General features: G+C 42.3%; 1 protein-coding gene across 1 annotated transcript in view; it reads left to right on the top strand.

Annotated features, from left to right (window-relative positions):
- Window positions 1-19762, top strand: part of cadm1b (cell adhesion molecule 1b) — a gene marked incomplete at its 5' end in the record, with an annotated part of 186763 nt that overhangs the window by 139716 nt on the left and 27285 nt on the right. The window contains 3 exons of the mRNA XM_080511032.1: window positions 5660-5806; window positions 11584-11736; window positions 15784-15921. Coding sequence (XP_080367158.1) covers window positions 5660-5806; window positions 11584-11736; window positions 15784-15921 — 438 coding nt within the window. The remainder of the gene's footprint in view (window positions 1-5659; window positions 5807-11583; window positions 11737-15783; window positions 15922-19762) is intronic.

Here is a 19762-nt window from a genome sequence, read left to right as displayed (position 1 = left end):
CTAACATGTGGATTGTCTTGCCCATCAGTCGGACGGGCCCCTTCCCTCTCTGTTTCTAAAAAAACCCACCTGTTCTCTTTGGCCCTTGACTATACAATTTTCACTCAATGTCTTTTATATCACCCATGTTTTCATCCTTTTTAATTAGTTTTATTTTATTATCGGTATCTTTTATCTATTGAATGTGCACTTTTACACCATATATATATTCTTTGTACAGCACTTTGGTCCACTGTAGCATCTTTAAATGTGATTTATGATAAAAGTTGGTCCGGATTTGATTGGATCTTATGAAACAAATGTACAAGATGACCGCTTCATCAGGGACGAATCGGCTACTGATAAGAGAGAGAAGGAAACAGTCATCAGGGACGTCAAGAGCAGTGGGAAGCGATGGAGATAGATAGAACCAGCAGATGGCGCTAATGCAAGTTTATGAATGCAAACTGCTGTCAACCTCAGAAGAAGAAGAAGACTCTACACAGGATGTAGGATTGTGAATTGAAGACATGCTGTATGAGGATCTTTCTGTTCTGTTCTGGACGTTTCATCAATAAGTGCTCACATGGTTTTTCAGTGAGAAAACAGGCGCAGAGCAGCAGTTAGTTGAATCTGTCCAACACTTCAGCTGTGTCAAAAGTTTTGATTCGATTCCTTTAACGATAGCAATGCACAACCACTAAACTGAGTACTGAGACCCACAAATCACATCAAGAACAGGCTTAGAACTCACAAAGCTTAGTCCACAAGACAAGACAATGTGGCAATTGATTCATATTGCAGATTTACAAGTTAAAATAATAAACCTCAAGGACACAAAAATTCACAACAGACTTTTTAATTGCAATGGAGCCTAATAATAATTAATATAATAATTTAATAGTCACACCTTGACTTGAAATGTTAAATCTGTTAAGAGCAACTCCGCTTCTAACAAATAAAATGAGTAATCCTCATGAAATCATTTCCCACCTATTATTCTTTAAATGTACAAATCTGCTTGCTTATAGGCTGTTTATTGTTGATCAGTAACGGTGAAAAAGCCGCCAAAACAAATGGATGAGCTTCTTGCATAAGGCTTGAACATTGCACTTATATCTGGACCGAGTTGATTAAACTTTCACATCGACTCAAACCATCTCTGGCAGTAAATAATACGACGTTTCCTCGGCTCCAAACAACCGTCAGCTTTCTTCCTGAACTTTCAGACTCTTGTACTGTCTGACCTCACAGGACACAACAGGTCACAAACAAGAGTGTCAAGTGTCAGATACTTCATTGTCCCTGTAACAGCAGCATGTGACTCACTGTGGATGACTGGAAGTCATAATCCAAAGAACTTAGCCACATTTTTCTGTCAAAAAGTCCAGACAATTATCAATACCTTATTCTAATCTGTGTGAAATATGCTTTTAAAATATGTTTACTGTTAAATATTTCAGGTCAACAATTCACTTCATTAAAAAAACAAAACAAACAAAAAAAAAAAACAGAACAGTTCCTGCCAAACATTTCTTTTTAGGAAAATATACAGTATGAAGTATATGAAACTTAATTACCTTTTGGCATTTAATTTCTCCGTTGACTAAGCAATCATTTTAATTAGACTAATTTAAAAAACAATGGATCTCTCTTGAAATAATTACCCAATCCAATACATCCTCTGGGGAACTTTATAATTTGGAAGTACACAATACGGACCATTAAAAGGACTAGTGTTATAAAGTTAAATATAAAGTTACATATCAGCAATATCCTGTTGTCTCCTTACTCCTGTAATATTGCTTGTGATTTTTTTTTTTACTGATGAATTCTGACTCGTAATTTGTTATTTCCCTGATGAAGCAATTTAAAACAATGAGTAAAATGCAGAAGGTAATTATGGTTTAAACTTCGTATAAAAATTGCAGAATATGTTGACAAATGCTTAATTAGTTGTTAATAAAAAGGGGACATCATTTAAAAGGTTATTTATAGATGGTTGGGAATCTTATTTAACCATATTAATTAGTTCTTTTTCAACATTGTTAATATAGCGCTTTACAACAACGTTGTTTCTCGAAGAGGATCTATGAAGCCCTTAATAAAGTTTGTGAGTTGTGATTTATAAACTCCTATGAACTAGCATTGATTCATTTACATCAGAAACGCATCACCTTTTAATATTTCGGAGGGTGAAAGATGTTTCCTCGGGCTGAAACGTCCTTATTTTCTGGTTGTGTTGCAGCATCATTACACACACGAATACACCAAACTTCTAAGAGAGCTTATCTTTAAAAGAAAAAAAAAAAAGATGCTCGAATTAGTGGGTATGAAATTTTTAGAAAACTTCCCATGCAAAGGGTCTAGGAGAAATAGCACGGTGCTAATTATACCCTGAGACACAAACCTTCGTACTTGTGAACACCCTTAAAACAGTATTTCATCATGAGGATCGGGATTTAATGACTGAGAGGGATAAAGAGTGAAGAGGCAGCATCAGAGAGAGAAAGAGGGAGAAACTTTTATTGTTAATGACCGTGTATAGTCCTGGTTGTTCCTTGAAAGGACGCGACTGCTGCAGACAGCAGTGACTCAGGAGAGAGAGAGAGGGGGAGAGAGAGGAATTGGGGGGGCTGGCTGTCCTGCTTTTTGCTGCCCCTTTCATGTCTTTTGATGTGAAAACAAGAGAGCCGAGTTCAAAGAAAGAGCCAGCTTGATTCAAAAGGTGCCTGTCTCCGAACTTCTGATGGAGGAGCCGGTCCACTAATGTTTTCTGATTTCGTCAACTTTTGCTCAAATTGGTCGGAGTCGCTGCCGTTTTGCATTTTGAGTATGGCTGATGAGCCGAGCGTCCATGCCGGGCACTTCAAGCCAGATTGTACGTCCCCTCGGAGGGAGCACGCAGACTTTTGAAGGTCTGTATTTCTCTCTTGACTGTTTCATTCAGTATGTTGTGATGCGGGAACAGGAGGGCAGCCATGTGTAGAGATACAGGCACTTTACTCTCTCAGACAGCTGCTGGAATGAGTGTGAATTTATCAGCCAGTCATCTGTGCCATGCCACTGCCCACTCCCCCCTCCATCCCCACCCACCACCCAGAATTAATGACTGCCTCTCCTCATTTGCACCCAATCATGACCAGGATGCCGAGGCAATTGAAAATGTTTACTTCAATTGCAAAAACCCTCCATGTTCCACAAAGTGGCCTGTTTTCACTTTGATGGGATTGCTAATCACAGCGACGTTATTTATGTGTGTTTTGAATTGGAGATGAGCCTAGGCTGGGATATTGGAGGGGAACCAACCTTGCTTGGGGCTGCTAAACCTTATGGAGAATTTATCTTTTGCATTCCCTTTCTCTCAGTCCAACAGATTGGGAGCAGAATAACCTTGCTTTGAGGCTGCTCTATGTTGCTGTTTTGACTGCCAAATATATTACTTTTACAGCAATGAAATAAAATAGACATCAAAACACTTCACATTGCTTCTGCCTCATCTTCTGCCGTCGCTTAGCGCATGTACAGAGGAGCTCCTCTTGATATTATTACACCCGTTACACATTTCATCTCTCCACATGAAGATTATATTGAGTCAATGTGCAAGATTATTCTTTTTTTTTCTTTTTTCGATTTCGCACGCAATCCAATCTATCCAGCTGAACTCGCGTCAGCTATTACCGAGCGCGTCACTCAAAGTTGTTGCCAACGTTCAAGCAGCAGATCATCATCTTTCCAGCGATAACGACGAGCTATTATTACCCCAGCATTAACACCTGCCCTTGACAACCTTGACAATCTTCAATGAAAGCTACATTATCAAACCACTTTTAAATTGAATTTACATAGGATTCATTTGCACCTCAGATGCTACAGTATTATGTGAAAATTAAGCTACAAGTAAGTCTTGCACTTGTGTGCGTGTGTGCGTGTGTGCGTGTGTGCGTGTGTGCGTGTGTGTGTGTGTGTGTGTGTGTGAGAGACTGCTTGCGTGGCTCTGTGTTTGCCCTGTGATGTAGTGGTCACCTGTCCACAATTAATCTGAATTTTCCCACATGGTCAGCTTGGATCGGCTCCAGCACCTCGCTGAATTCGTTCAGCATTAGCATGCTTGTAAGGGAAGAATTGAAGTCAAGAATCTTTATGTTCAGTGTTTCTCTTGTGGCTGAAAACGACAACATTCGAGAGGTGTGAGACCGTGATCTCATAGGAAGTCAAAAAAATAAAACTGAAAGTGTGATATTGTTAAAATTCAAACATCAACCCTCTTCCCTGGCTGTCGTTGTGAACCTGGAAGCTGTGGCATTCACTTACAAACCCTCTCATTTACATGCTTGCTTCATGTCGCCGTACCTGCCTCTGGCGGCGGCGGCGAGGCATGAGCAGAATCCGTCGCTTCCAACGCGGCGTCTGTTTCTGCACAATTCAACATCCTTTCATCATGTTGTGATTTAGCAGTATCACGAGTGGCACATAAGCTTAAAGATTGACTCTAAACATTTGATTGCGGAAACATTTCGACGGTAATGCGTGTCTGTTGTTACCTCCTCTTTGTCCTCAACCTGAGCCCCGGCAACAGAGTGGAATGAAATGGGTGGTTCATTGCATCAGACAGGTCTGAGGAGCTTTTCTCCACAGGAGGTTAATTTCTTATTGCTTTCCACATTCGCAGAGTTCATTTTGAATCATGTTAGTTTGGCTGTCTATTCCCATTATCACTATCTGAAAATGCAGACGCCCCCCACCACCACCACCACTTTGTAAATGTCAGAATGCAATAGAGGTGTCTGACAACCCGGGCATGCAAATGTGCTTTTGATGTTTTGTTGGGGCTGTGGCTGAAAGTGTTGTTCCTCCGCTGGTGGGAATCTGAGGCATTAAAATCGTATTCTCCATTCTCCTTATGCTTTTTTGGCTCCTGCCAGATAAATATAGCACAAGGTGACTTTTGATTCTCTCCCTCTTCCTCTCTTGAAGACGACGGTGCGTTGGGGGGGGGGGGGGTTCTAGTGCGAGGTGTAAGTTACGACGACAAGGTCCGGGGTCTGCCAGTGGCAACAATGCCAGTGTAAAGAGAGTGACTCAGATACTTACAGCACTTTCATTCCTGGAGATACAGAACAGAACCGCCGAACACACTGAGCACACATTGGTCACATGGAACCTCAGATGGAGGGCTCTGATAAAGCTTAGCCATAAACAGCACGCCTCATCTATCTCTGCTCTCTCTCTCTCTCTCTCTCTCTCTGTTCTCTCCCGCTCGGTTTAACTCACCCTATCTTCCTCACCTCCTCCACCCATGTCTACTACTTGGCACTTTCTTACACTCGTTCTTTGTCTCTCTTCTTTTTTTCTTTCTTCCTACCCTCTCCTCTTTCTCTCCACCTTCGTGGGCAGCAGAGCTTACAGCCCATCTGGCACTGACTCACAGGGCCCACTCTGAGCTGGGGGAGATCAATAGTGACAAACACTGCACATGGCTCTTATATTAAAAGGATCAGACATGGCTGCAAACAGACAATCTACACGGCCCATTCGCGTATCTTTGCACTGTGCACGTGTCGACATGGCACGCCTGCCGGAAGAAATATGAATATTTAATAGGCTGTGATCCAGACGGGAACTCCGCGTTCTCACCTGAATCTTCACTGCCTTCTCCTGTGTTTTCTGCCCCGTCAAGTTGAAGGTCAGAACCTGGCGACCGACAACGTGTCGGTGATCGAGGGGGAGACGGCCACCATCAGCTGCAGGGTGAAGAACAACGACGACTCCGTTATCCAGCTGCTTAACCCCAACAGACAGACCATCTACTTCAAAGATGTCCGACGTGAGTTCCCGAATCCAGCACACCGAACATTAGAAGCGGATCCCCTGAAAGTTTAAGTACAAAGTCCTTGACGTGCAAATGATAGATCCCTGTGCAGCAGCTGAGGCAAATGTAGGTTTTCACAGCAAATAGAGGGGAAACAGTGATTTCCAGGTTGGTTCGGCTCTGACAGGCTGCTTGGATCTGAATTCCGAGGATTCTTGAACTAGTCATTACAAATGTGTTCTTGCATTCATAGTTTTTGGTGTTGGTAACATAACCCTGCCTCTTCTAATACTAGTTATTTCAGAGGAATCTGACTCCGACAAAACCTCACATTACAGTTTCCTCTCACTCTTACACTTATAAATCACAGTGTACAACAACTACAGGTTGCTCTTACAGAAGAGTAGTTGAAACTATAGAACTATAGATATATACTATAGATGATGAATATGTGGACGATGGGCCAAAGTCAGCTGGATCGTGGGTCCAGTCTGACCTTTAGGATAACCTTACATAGTGTTAATATTACACACACACACACACACACACACACACACACACACACACACACACACACACACACACACACACACACACACACACACGCACACAATAAAAACAACGATTAACTTTTCTGTTAGAACAACTGCTGTTATAATTGCCTGGCTTGGGTTCAGCACATTGTATTAATAGCAGCTTTGAGGAAACACACCACAGGGAACTACTGTTATCTAACTTATATCATAGCATCGAGCACAGATGAACATTTGTCAAGTCATGTTTTGCTTTTAGTGTTTTTAAAATGCCACAAAATATTCAAATCAAAAATGGAGGACAGGGATTTTGGATGTTCCGATGTATTTCACATTAGAATGAGTATACTTTAGTATTATCTGTCCAAGTTTCTGCTTGTTGTGTAAAAGATTGTCTTTACACAACAGCTTTAATTGGTGTTTAAAAGTGATTCAATTTATTTTTATTTTTACACACTTCAACTGGAATGAGTTTAACATGCCTGATGTAAGAAGAAGCACGGAATCACTGCTAAATGTATGATGCCAACTATCCTCCACAATGCTAATATAAAGTGTCGCCTGTAAAGACATGATCCCACAAGAGTAATAGATTATACAATCACTTACATTGTAGGAATAAGCTCGTTTTTTTTTTTGCATGCGTGCAATGTTTGTTAATTCGAAAGTTGAAAGAGAAAAACTAAATTATCTTTATGAATACATGTGATTTTAGTACTAAAAGGCAAATTTTGTGAAACAAATTGATGATGAGCGTCATCAATACACGTTCAGCTTAAAAAAAAATTTGAATGAAAAACAATAAAAATGTGAAAAATGTCCAGCAAAATCTTTTTTTTTTTTTTTTATGGTTAAAACATTAGGAACCTAAGATTACTAGTTCCCATATGTGGCGTGAAGGTTTTAAGAGTTTTAGATTGTATGAGATCAATTCTCTGTGTGAGTCCAGGCAGCTGCTTTACGTAGATTTTAGTGGAATGTGATAAATGTTGTCTTTTCGAGTGGAAGAAATAATTCAGTAAGAGGATGAATACACAGGGCACAACGGGAGAAATGTAACCATGATCAAAATAAAAAAAAACTACATTTCTTTCTTTCTACATTTCTTCAAACATGTTATTTTCAAGTACGGCTGAAGAAGGTGAATCTACAGCTCATCTTGTTAGTTTTAAATTAAAATCAAACATGGGTTATCTCACTGGTTTCTGAGGTTTTGTTTTTTTTCATCAAACAATTAGTCAGCAGTGACGGCACACAATAGCCATGATAGGTAGTAAATTAACGAACAGTTTCGGGCTTAACTTTTCGGTCGCGGAGCCGAGTGAAGGTCTGCATTTTGCCCCACGGCCATGTCCTTCACACGTCACACTTTTGTGCTTCTTCCGCCACCTTCTTTGAAATTGTTTTGCAGAAGCGGAGCCGCTCCCAACTGCCAGCACATCCTGCACATGGAGAGGTTTGCACTTCTTTTTGCCTCGCAGTGTAGGTTTCGGCGAGTGCTACAAGTTGGGTCTACAGATTTATGTGAGATTTCCCGTGGAAGCACGCCTCCATCTGTCCTTGACTTTTGGGCTGTTTCACACAAGTCGTTAAGCTCAGAATGCTCCAAGATTAATATGAGATAATTCACTGTGCTACCATAATGGGAATACTTTTGTGTCCTTGTCGCTGTTCGATTTTACGATAATCTCTTAGATTAGGATATTGAACATTATGATTATGCATGAGCATATGGGCCACTTCTACTTTGAACTGAGTTTTTTTGTCTTTGCTTTTTTTTCTTGTTTATATCTGGGATCTGAGCCAAGATTCAAGGTGAACGAGAAACACCCTTCATTTCAGTCTATATTGCATCCCAGCTGTTATTTCACAAGTCTAGGTAGTGAGACGTGTGTTCCATTTTCTCACTTGCGAAGAGCATCAGGGGAGTTTGAGTACACATCTTCGTCATATTTGTACAAAATACCCCGGGCTGCTTGACAATATGGCAGAGAAGAATGAACTAAGCAGGGATCACGTCGCGTTCGACACCTTAAAAATATTTATTCTGACACCGAGGAGCAGATAGAAAAGCAACAATGAATAATTAGGTCTTACATCCGAGGGACGATCAATATTGGCTCTGCGCAGTTAAGGAAATCTCTCCACGAGGTTAAGACAACCTTTCCCTCTTCAGTCTTTATTGAGCTGCTCCATGTGGGCCTGTAAACATGTCATTTTCTCCGCCTAAGTCAATGCAGCGCTATTGTCACTGACAAAAAAAAAAATACAACCCACAAATAGTTTTGTTTGTCTACAATTAGATGGGAACATGCCTTTTTTTTTTGACAGGCAGCTAAAGTGTTATTGGTCTGCTGCTGCGTGTATGTGTGTCTGGTAATGGGGGTCCAGTGAACCCCACGGCAGCGCTATTCTCAGCTCTGTTCCTGAAGGACTGCTGGTTCTGCTGGGACCCCCCTCAGCCAGTGGCATTGTTACCTGTCAACGGGGCCGCACGACACAGTGGCAGATCTTTGTATACAAGGAAGTAAACAGCAGTGACACAGAGACACGCCAGGAGCTGCAAGAACAGCAGCTACAAGCGAAGGAGGCAGCAGCCACGGCAACAGATACGCACACAAATGATAACAGCTTCACGGTACCGGCGGAGGCCACATAAACACATTTCCTTCGCAGCAAATAAAGATGAATTATGTCGAAGGTAGAAGCGAAGCTCGTCTTGTTAGAACGAGACATTTATTTTTGCCGGATATACACGAAATGACATGCAATTTGGCAGCGGTGTCATTTGCGCCGGTGGAAAAAAAAATGAGTCTTTATCAGCGAGGGTGGACCTCTGTGGCCGCTGTGGCAACAGACCGCCATTATTTATTCACTGCATCTTTCCTGTGGACGTTGCCTTGAGTTTGTGCTACAAAGGGTTCATGTATAAAGTGATATCCGGCCAAAAGGCTGACAAGTCGGCTTCAATTGCAGCTGAAGTCATTATTTTTGTATCAACCGACAGTAATTACACCTGAGAAGGGAAAAAAAAAATGGTGAACGCACAGAAAATGACTCGCATGATCTGCAGAGCCACTTTAACCCTACGGAGCTTCGCAGAGACATCGTTTAGCCGCCGGGCGACAACTTTATCATTCGTTTCCCTCTTACTGCTCTCACAGTGTCTTCAGACACAGCATGCAATCGTTTTCAAGTAGAAACACTGAGGAGAGATAATTAAAACAAACATTTGAATTGTAAGTTTTGAACAAATAAAAGACCACTAAAACAATTAAGGTCCTTTACTTGGCAAGGGTTGGATCCCTCAAAGATGAACAAACAAATCGATCTTCCATGTTCCATAACAAACCGATCAGCCATTACATTAGGACCAGTTGACGTGTAGTGTGCATGTCCATTCTATAATAAGAAAGCAGCACTGACTCATGATGGACTCCAGTAGAGACTCCATAGGAGCTCGTTACCTGAGCCACCCATGACCTGTCACCGACTCATTGCTCTTCTCTTCCTGGAACACTTGAGATCGATACTGACCACTACAGAGTGAAAACAACAACAGCGGTTTGGAGACACTCTGACTCGGCCCTCCAGCCATCACAATTATGCCCTTGTCAAACTTTTACCCTCATCCATTAACTCCTCTAACGCATGAAACTGTGGGAACAGTATATTCACCTGCTGACTAATACATCCCACCCTCTGACAGGTGCCACTATGAAGAGTGGATCACTTTTGTTAACTTCACGTGGTCATAATGTTAACAATGCACAGTCCGCTGATGGAAAACTGTTGGCTTCAGTTGAGTCAGATGCTCTTTAATTCCTCATCGTTCATGTGAGCGGTATAAATGAAACCAAATTACGAGGAAGTGAAAGTAGTAGCTGATTAAATCGACCGCTTGCTGATTGTGTTGTGGTTTTATAGACCAAGACTCACTTGCGTTGGAATTGGAAGCCCTTCCTCTTTTGTAAACTATTCTATTTTATACTTCAATGTGTTTTCTTCATTCCTGGGGAATCATGAATGCTGACTTTTCTGACGCTTTAGGGATGAACGGATTAACTTATAAAACATAATCATGAGAAGTATCTTAGTAAAAAATACGCACACTTTAATGAAAACTAGACATTGTGCACCCTGCGTGCTTTCATGTTCGCAGTCAGCCGGCTGTGAAGCAACCACACACACACACACACACACACACACACACACACACACACACACACACACACACACACACACACACACACACTGTAGTCAGCATGTGAGGAGTGAAGGGTTTCCCTCCCTCGCAGGTGCTGCGACTCTCGCCAAGCATCAGTGTCATTGTTCCCCTTTGAGGAGAGACTTCCAAAGAGCTCTCGAATTATATTGGGGATGAGAGTTCATGTTGACACTGCCCCGAGACCTTCGGTAATGATCATGATGCTAAGTGTAACGCCTGAGGGGAATAATAAACTCCCCGCGCTCCAAACAAGGGCTCGATGAAGTTTGTTAGCCCGACAGATGCAAAGAGGACTTAATAAAGAAGGCAGGTCAAAACATCAAAAGGACCCCAATCAAATCAGCCCAAGCTGTTTATGTAAAAGAGCGCTCAGGGATGAGGGCTGACCCACATGAAAAGCACTGAGTGAAAACTCAAGAGGGCAACGGCTAAACTAGTTCAATGGCGTGATAAGGAAATCCAGCCAATCCATAGAGTGCACAGATTCCTGCCTACTTTTGATTTGGAGGCTCAGGCACCCGGGCCTGCCCACATCCACACTGTGATTTAATTCATGATGCATGTTTGAATGCCTCTCCTTTTTCTGGAATATGTGAGTTTGATGCATCCATCCATGACCAGCCGCAGCCCATTCTAAGAGTTCCTAGCTTGTTAGGAGTCCTCATGAGCACTCTTCACACTTCCCTGTCTCTGCGAGTGCTCTGTGGACTGTAAAGCTACTTTATAAATCAACTTGTATGAATCATTTTGAAACTCACTTTTCTTTTACTCAATTAAGGAGAAAGCCCACAAAAGGGCAGCACTAATACAGGGCTCTCTCTCTCTCTCTCTCTCTCGCTCTCTCTCTCTCTCTCTCTCTCTCTCTCTCTCTCATTTTCTCCTGGAGTGTCCTTCGTCTTCCTCCATCCTCCATTTCATTCTCACCACTCCCCACCTCCCCACCCCCCATGTTCCTTCTCACCCCGATTCTTGTGTTTGTGTCCCTGTTCCCCATATCCTGACTGTCTCTGTCTCGCATGTTTCCCCCACAGCTCTCAAGGACAGCCGGTTCCAGCTGGTGAATTTCTCTGACAACGAACTGCGGGTGTCTCTGTCCAATGTGTCACTCTCCGATGAGGGACGCTATGTGTGCCAGCTCTACACAGATCCTCCTCAGGAAGCCTACGCAGACATCTCTGTCCTGGGTAGGTGTGAGGACGGGCGAACCTCACACAGTCTCACACTCCCACCCTCCCACACACACACGCCTTTCCATTGTGTCATCTCGCCCCCCCATCATAGATAGCGAATATGAAATAATAGTAATCTTTGATCCTGTTATCTTTAGCTACTGAAACAAAATGTCAGCCAATTAGGCTCTCGCGGTGCTCAACAGCATAACGAAAAGGAGCAGATGCTGAAACTGATGGCTCAGACCGCGCTGGTTTTGGCAGCTGTGTTGACTCTGTGAATCCCGGTGAATGTTGACTTGGCTGCTCCAAACGATTCCCTATTGAGAGTCAGCTGTGCCACACTTTGATGCTTTGGAGTGAAATTACTCTAGTTAAGCTTTATTATACATGCAGACATCCTGGGGGATTGAAAGGAATTAAAAGCACTTTAAAGTAATTACTCTAGTTGTACAATTGAAACCTAGCTGCAGTATTTCTGAACCAAGGGTTGCATTCAAGAGTCCTTGAAATAAGCATCCCGCTGACTTCTCTCTCTCTCTTCTTCTTCTGTTTTTTTTGCTCTTGCATTCAAGTAAACTGGAGTTCAGCAAGTTTGTTAAGATGAGTAACACAAGGAAGGAGAGAAAACATACCGTCGCTCTTTCTTTCTGCTACGGTCACGGTTTGGGCAACAAATGTTGAATAAAGACAATGTTTATTTGTATAGCACCATTCATGCACAAGTCAATTCAAAGTGCGTCATAAAGACAAAGAAATATATATAATCACATTAAAATCATAGAAATAAAGCAAGATATTAAGAAAAAAAAGCTAATTTAAAAGACAACATGCAAATAAAACAGGAGAATAGAGAGTTAAGAATTTAAAAAGGAGTTAATAAAAATGCTTTTAGAATAGTAACTATGAGGAGTAATGTATCAATGAATCCTGCAATGATTTGAATAAGCCGACAGTTTAAGCAGACTTCAGGTGTTTGGGAAGTTTGTTCCACAAGTATAACAATTAGATAAAGAACAACTAAAATCAACTCGACAGGACTTTCAAATCAAAGCGAATCAGACTTTAATTATCAAAAACTTTTCCAACAATAAAATGCAGCACAAAGTGCTAAATAGGTTAATAACAAAAATTTATAAAAGATAAAAGTAAATTCGTAAGATAAGAAGGCACAAGACAATTAAGACTTAAATTCTGTCCATGTCAGTAATGAACAGAACCGGTGACAAAAGGACAGCCCTGCTGGAGGCCAACTTGCACTGGGGACTTACTGCCTGCAATACGAACCAAACTCCTGCTCAGGGCGTACAGAGACCAGACTCCATACTCCCGGAGCGCCCCCCACAGGACGTCATGAATCCTGATTTGTGGATCTCCAGATCCACAAAACACATGTGGACAGGTTGGGGGCGAACTCCCATGAACCCTTCTTGTGGTTTGACTTTTGAAAATATAGTAAGGCCAGATGAATCCTCAACCCCTCCGCGGTCCCAGACTGGGAACCCCTGACCTAAAGAGACATCTTTGATTGATTGAGACGTTGGGATAGTTTTATAGAGTCATTGTGGCCGACATGCGGCTTGTTGGGTCTTCGGTTGGTGAAGCTGCAGCTGCAACAGATGCTCAGATCAGCGACACGCTGCTGCAGATAGCAACTGAACATATTTCAGCCACTGAATTAAAGAAAAAAAAATCAATATTAGTTTAAGTGTACTCTATATTTAGAATACTTTTCACACTTTTATCTTGCCATCAGACAGCTGGCACAGGGAAGTGTGTTATTCTATCACTATCTAGAAAGCCAACAAGCTTCATTGAGGAAATAAAAACTGCAGTTTATTGAGGAGAAGGCAAAGTTGTTTGTTCACTGTGAAGACACTTCACTGGCAAAATGAGGTAAATCGACTAATAATCTGTGATTTTGCAGTGTGACATCAAAGTGGAAATGTAAAAATGTGAACGTTAACATGAACATTTTCACCTAAATTTGAATTTAGGTGAAAAGGTGAATCCCTTTTCCTCAAAATTTCTACTTTACTTGTATATTTGTAAAATGTCATTCATTATCTATGGATTCTGCTCGAATTCAGTGGAGAAAAAAATAAAGGCAGAATTTCATTTTATGTACTTTCAGAGAACATGTTGTTATTCTGTGCAAGCCTCCCAGAAAATGTGGAATAGAAAATAAAATATCTCTGACCTATCCCACGAGGCAACATCATGTTCGCCCTCCCACTCAACCTGCACACACATCTGTCTGCAGAGTGGACAGCATGACCAGATACTGCAATCCTGCAACCCAGAGCAGGAGGTGTAGAAATCCTACAGGTTACATATGAGTTTGTGGAGTAGGAAAAAAAAAACAAAAGTAAATTTAATTTCTTAACATTAGCGTTTGACAAAGGAGCTACAACATTGTTTGTCTCAACGGCAGCTGTTGATTTCACAGATTCTATCACGCTGGAATCCAGATACAGATAAATGTAGGCCTTTAATTGGTCTCTTAAAGTAGTAAAGTACCGGCTCTTCGCTGTTGTGTTTTTATCAAACTCGACGCGAGACGCAAGCATCTCGACGTTGGTGGATGAGCCAGCAGTTTGTGTTATCGTGGTATCGCATTTACAAGCATTTCTTCCAACCACAAGCAATCTGGCTCCCGACAACATCCAGCAGGTAACAGCTGACAAATGGCAAGTGGAAAATACAAAAGTGTTAGAGCTAACAGCAGGGCTGCAGGCCTCCTTGTTATGTCCCACGTAGCACCGCCGCCATTCCTGGAGTTATCCTGCTGATTTGTGTCGGTCTCAGGTGCCGAGCCATTAGTGCGATACTGACTTCCTGCTCTCGCCTTCCGACAATATGAACCGGCAGAGCTTTGACTAAGGAAAAGCTGATGGACGGCACCATTCACGAGAGATCTCTGTCACTACATCATCTGGCGCCATATAAATTCTTAATGGTGAGGAACAGGCAATTTGCACGTTTACCTGAAGGGTTTGTGCAAGTCAGAGGCAAAAGCGAGTTTCAGCGTAGACGTGTTGTCGATGGATAAATAAGAATGTAAAAAATGTATATATACAAAAGTTGTTTTCTGCCATAAACCACAAAATGAAACACTGAAACAGTCATGTCAAAAACAACAGAGCGACTGATGAAACAGGACTTGTTTGAAGGGAAAAAAACAACAACTGCACAGCTTGTGAATACAGACTGTATGTTGCATTAGTCAACTGCAGCATCAGACAGAAAAACCTCATCTGTCAGATTACAATCTCACTGTTTGGCTTGACTTTTAAGTATTTCCTGTTCGTCGGCCATGTTCTCCAGCGGGCAACACCTCAAACTCGTTGTTCAGTCAGAAGAGAGGCCGTTAATGATCAGGTCGGTTTTTCCGCAGCGCGTCAAGTGAAGCAAACGAACATGTTGGACACCTTCCGCTACAAGCACACACCTACAACTTATCGAATTAAGAAAGTCGTGCACACGTAAGAAAACGATCCAAGCGCGGATCGCCAACCTGCCAACTGGCTGGCAGGATGTCCAAACTCTCAGCCTTGTTAGCGTGCCTGTTCTTTAAGCGAGGAGCCGGCTTCCCTTCATGCAACGTGCCAAACACTTGCCAGCCGTCCATCATCAGCCTGGCGACCGGGCTGCTGCCTGATCTGAATGAGAGGCGCCGAGGTAAAACCAGGACAATTAGAAGGCTGCAACTCCAACCAAAGCTGCAAACTCCCGAGAGGGATTCCGTGTGTCAGTGTCAAATTAGGATTATGTGTTTCAGACAAGCTTCAGCCAAGAACTAAGCTTTACTCGCTATTTTTATTCGTCCTAACCCACAAACAAAAAAAACTACATAAGAAACTCATTCTTTCCCCCCCCCCAAAAAAACCTTTTCAAGTCACGCGTTGGAACTATATGTTTTTTTTAATATCTCAAACATGAAAACAAACGTCACGTTGCCAATTCACGCAAAGTCGTGGGACTTCTGCTCCGGTGGTTATTTGTAAATTTCTTTGTATTTTCTTTTTCTCCGCGTCTCTCCAAACACATCCGCGGGGTCAGTCCCGCCAGGCAGCCCAATCATCGAGAGCCGTGAGGATGTGGTCAGCGAGGGGAACGAGACGGAGCTCACCTGCACCGCGATGGGCAGCAAGCCAGCCGCCTCCATCAGATGGATGAAAGGGGAGGAAGAACTGACAGGTCGGTAGAATAACAGCCTCTCCCAGTTTGCTTCACACGCTCCGGGCCTGTCCACGTCCCTACGAGCTCTGCTCTGTGGAGGCTCTTTCCTCCCTGAACAGAATGTACTTCTTCTCTAAAACATTAATGTGTGTTGTACTGATTATGTTGACTGACACGCGTGTGGGAAGATTATCCTTTCTGGCATATCCAGCTGGAGGGGGCGCATTCTTTTCCCGTCTGCATTTCCTGTACATGACCCCGTGCTGGAGCAGACCCGGGCTGCTTGCTCGGCCACAGTGTGCAATTATCAGGACATTCGTCTCGTATTTTGTTTCGGAAAACATCGGCCTCACAGGCACACGCATGCTGTAATTTTCATTTTAAAGATCTATGTTTGAATAATAATTAAAAAATAAAAAAATAAATCACTGTCAAAAGTCAGTTACATCTGATGGAATCTGTTCTTATGACTCCAGTAAACTCTAAATCTTTTCTTTTTACTTTAAACCACCCATAAATAGTAAACATAGTTATGAACTCATATTTGCACATTTCATCTTCATTTGAGTGCCTTGGGCCAGCTGCAGGCTGCAGCAGGAAGGGCTACATAATGTGTGGAAAGTCCTTATTGCCTCTCAGTTATGATTAGGGGTCATCAATTATTCATTATATATTTATTGTACAGCAAGGGGGATATTCATTTCAGTCATATCGTATTTACATGGAGTGGATGTCTCAGAGCTTGTTGTCAAATTATATATGTATTAGAATGGAGAGGATTCATTTGGCTTGTTGAGAGATGAAATATTTAGACAAGAGTGAATCTGAAGCTAAATGCCATCTGTGCCTCCAGTGTTCCCTACAGGAGTCGAAGTCAATTTCTGTTTATGAGTTGTCGAGTGTTGTGTAGGGGAGGGAGAGACAACAGGATGGTTAGATCAGCGAAATGCCACCGACATGCTGAGCGAGGGGCTAATCCATAGTGGCAGTGGATACATAAAGAGAGGCAGAAAGTCACGTCCTCCTGTACCCCAGGAAACACAAATCACTTCTCATTATGGACGCGCTAAACAATTCATTAGCTCCTGCATGTGTTGAGTTTCAGAGGCTCACATCCCACTGGTTTTATAGGATCTCTGCGACTGTGTCGGTCCCACTGTGTCTGGCTGCAGGCGGGAGAAGTCGTAAAGACAGAGGGAGAAACTCCCCGCCTGACTTAAGCACCCTTTTTCTTTTCTTTTCTTTTTTGTTTTTTTTTTTGCCTTCAAATTGGCCGAATTGGTTTTGCGGCCATTTATCATGCTGGCAGGTCCGGGACTGACGGGCGGCGGCCTGCGAGAGACTCGGCTCGCAAGGTGGCAAAATGCTTGTTAGCATAAATGACAGCTGCAATATTATTTAAATGTAGTGAAGCCCGGTGCTCAGCTGCTGCTGTTGCCAGAGTATAGCAAGAGATTTGCTCCATCCAACAGCTGCATTTATTATCCGTTTTTACCATTCGGATCTCTACGTGTGAGGAAAAGTTTAAATTTGAAAACTTTATGCACGTTCTATTTTTCTTTATTTTATTTTATTTTATTTACTACTTTTTAATTTTACAATGGACTTTGGGATTGAAATAAAAATTGTTAAAAAATGCTCACAGTCATTAAAGCCGCTATTTAAATGGGAAAGATGTTGAATCATGGCAACAATCAATATTCAATAAAATAATCATTTTGGAATCGCTCCACTGATCAAATAACACTTTGCTTTTATTTTTCATCTGAAGAGCTCCAGTAAAGTTTCGCGCTCAACCTTGGGGAATCATATTTGTGAATGAATATTTTCAAACTCAAGGTTTACTCTGGGTTTTCGATCGTATTCCTCCTCCCTGTTTGCTGAATGCAGCATCCAAAACATCTCCCATTCTGTGAGAAAGGCCACACTACAGAGTTTAAAAAAAAAAAACTGTGGCAAAGTAGCACAAGTTGATTTTCATTTGAAAGCTATTTATTCACAATCATAGTCAGAAAATGTCAGTAAATGAATGTTTTTAGGGGTTTAGTATTTGATTCGTATATACTGGTCAAGTTACAGGGCTGCTAAATCGTCTTGCATATTGCTTTTTACGTTATTATTTCCATTCAATAAGTTAACAAGTCTACCCTTCCATCACCTTTTAACTAATGCCCGGACAACACGACAATGTTTCAAGTGAAAACTTTGCGTTTTTGCGTCTCAGTTCCAGTAATGTTTTGCATTTACAGTCCAACGTTTGGAAAAACATGCATGTTTACACCAAAAACAGCAGAAATCATGAAAACGATGCGAGCGCTGTTGTTTGTTTTTGTAATGAAGCCACAAAAACATGGGCGAGGATAACAATACGCTTTAAGCATTAACAACGGGAGAACACGGACATTCAACCAAGAAGGATTGTTATTACGGTGACTGTCAAAATAAAAGTCTCAGGGGAATATGGACTGGGAGTCACAACATTCTGGAGGAAAACATTGTTCTTATTATCCATCTACTGAGCATGTGCAGAAGAACTATTTATACTATGGCTGTGGAGAGGCAGCATTTCAGAAGGATTGCTTTTTCAGAAAGTTTCACCTTGTTGCCAAAAACTTGCATTTTCATTGGCTCTGAGCTCATCTGGTTTACCTGAACATTTAAACATGTTCAAGTTTTTTTTTTTATCTCCCTTTAAAATGTACAAGAAAATAAGCAGTTGTGCATCCGATACAGGGAAGCGTCTGCAGATTCTTTAAATATTGAAGGAACTTCAGCAGACCTGTCTATTGGCAGGCGACTTCTGCAGTAATGAATTGTCTCTTTTTCTCCGTGATTCCTGAGCTGATCTGTGGCCGTTTACTCACAATGACGTTGGAGAAAATGATATCCTTGGAAAGCGCAAGTCGCACTGCAAATATGTGTCACATCTCGGAGAAGGAGAAGCAATTTAGGCGAACTGCGGCATTTGAAGACGAGACAAGCTTAAAGCACTCGGGCAGCCTCCGTGAGCGGCCCCGCCCGCTCCGGCCACGCTGGTGAGGAGCCCCGAGTCGCTGGCCAAATCCACGCCAGCAAACGCGCTCTTTCATGCTGCCTTCTGGGCTCCTCCACAGCTTCACACGGCTCGCGTCGCACAGTTTAAAACCTCCACGCTGATTGGGCGAGTATCATCTCGTCAAGATGGAGCGGTTGGGGCAAGTTCAAAAACCAACATTATTCTCATTTCAGCCTGCTTTGCTAATGGCAGCAGCAGCAGCAGCAGCAGCAGCGCCGGAGCAGTTTACTGTCTGAGCCATGTTGAAAGTGCTTGATCACTGGTGTGTTGGCAGGCAGAAGACTGGAGGTTAGAAACTGACTGAAAGAAAATGTCACCCTGAGAAGAGGCTCCGCTTGATTGCGCCGGGATTGATCAGTGCTCGATGCTCACAAGAGCGTTTGATTTGACATCTCTGCTGCTACTCCCAAATCTCCTCTGCATTCAGATCGGAGTCCTTCTGCGACCCGTTCCACAGTTGTTTTCCTCATCTGGGCTCGGATGACACTGATAATTGACAAGCGTCGACTGGCCTGTACATCAGTGATGGCTCCGCCTTTACGAGTCTGATCTTCAAAACGTGACTCAGAACTTTGAGAAGTTTTTTCCAATCACCGCTCGTATAAAACATTAGCGAAAACTGATAATGGACATCAAATTGAAGATTTTTTTTTTTTTTTTTTTTTTTTGTGGCAGCACTATGATGAGAGCGAGCAAGTGTTGTTTATCCTGACCTTGGATTGTCTTTTTTTTTTTTTTTTTTTTCCCCATCCGTTTGGTACTTGTATGACGTAGAGGTCAAACTCCAGCTGCGCCATCATGAGA

Source organism: Blennius ocellaris (genome assembly GCF_963422515.1).
Source record: "Blennius ocellaris genome assembly, chromosome: 2".
Classification (NCBI taxonomy): domain Eukaryota; kingdom Metazoa; phylum Chordata; class Actinopteri; order Blenniiformes; family Blenniidae; genus Blennius; species Blennius ocellaris.
This window is presented reverse-complemented; position numbering and strand designations above follow the sequence as displayed.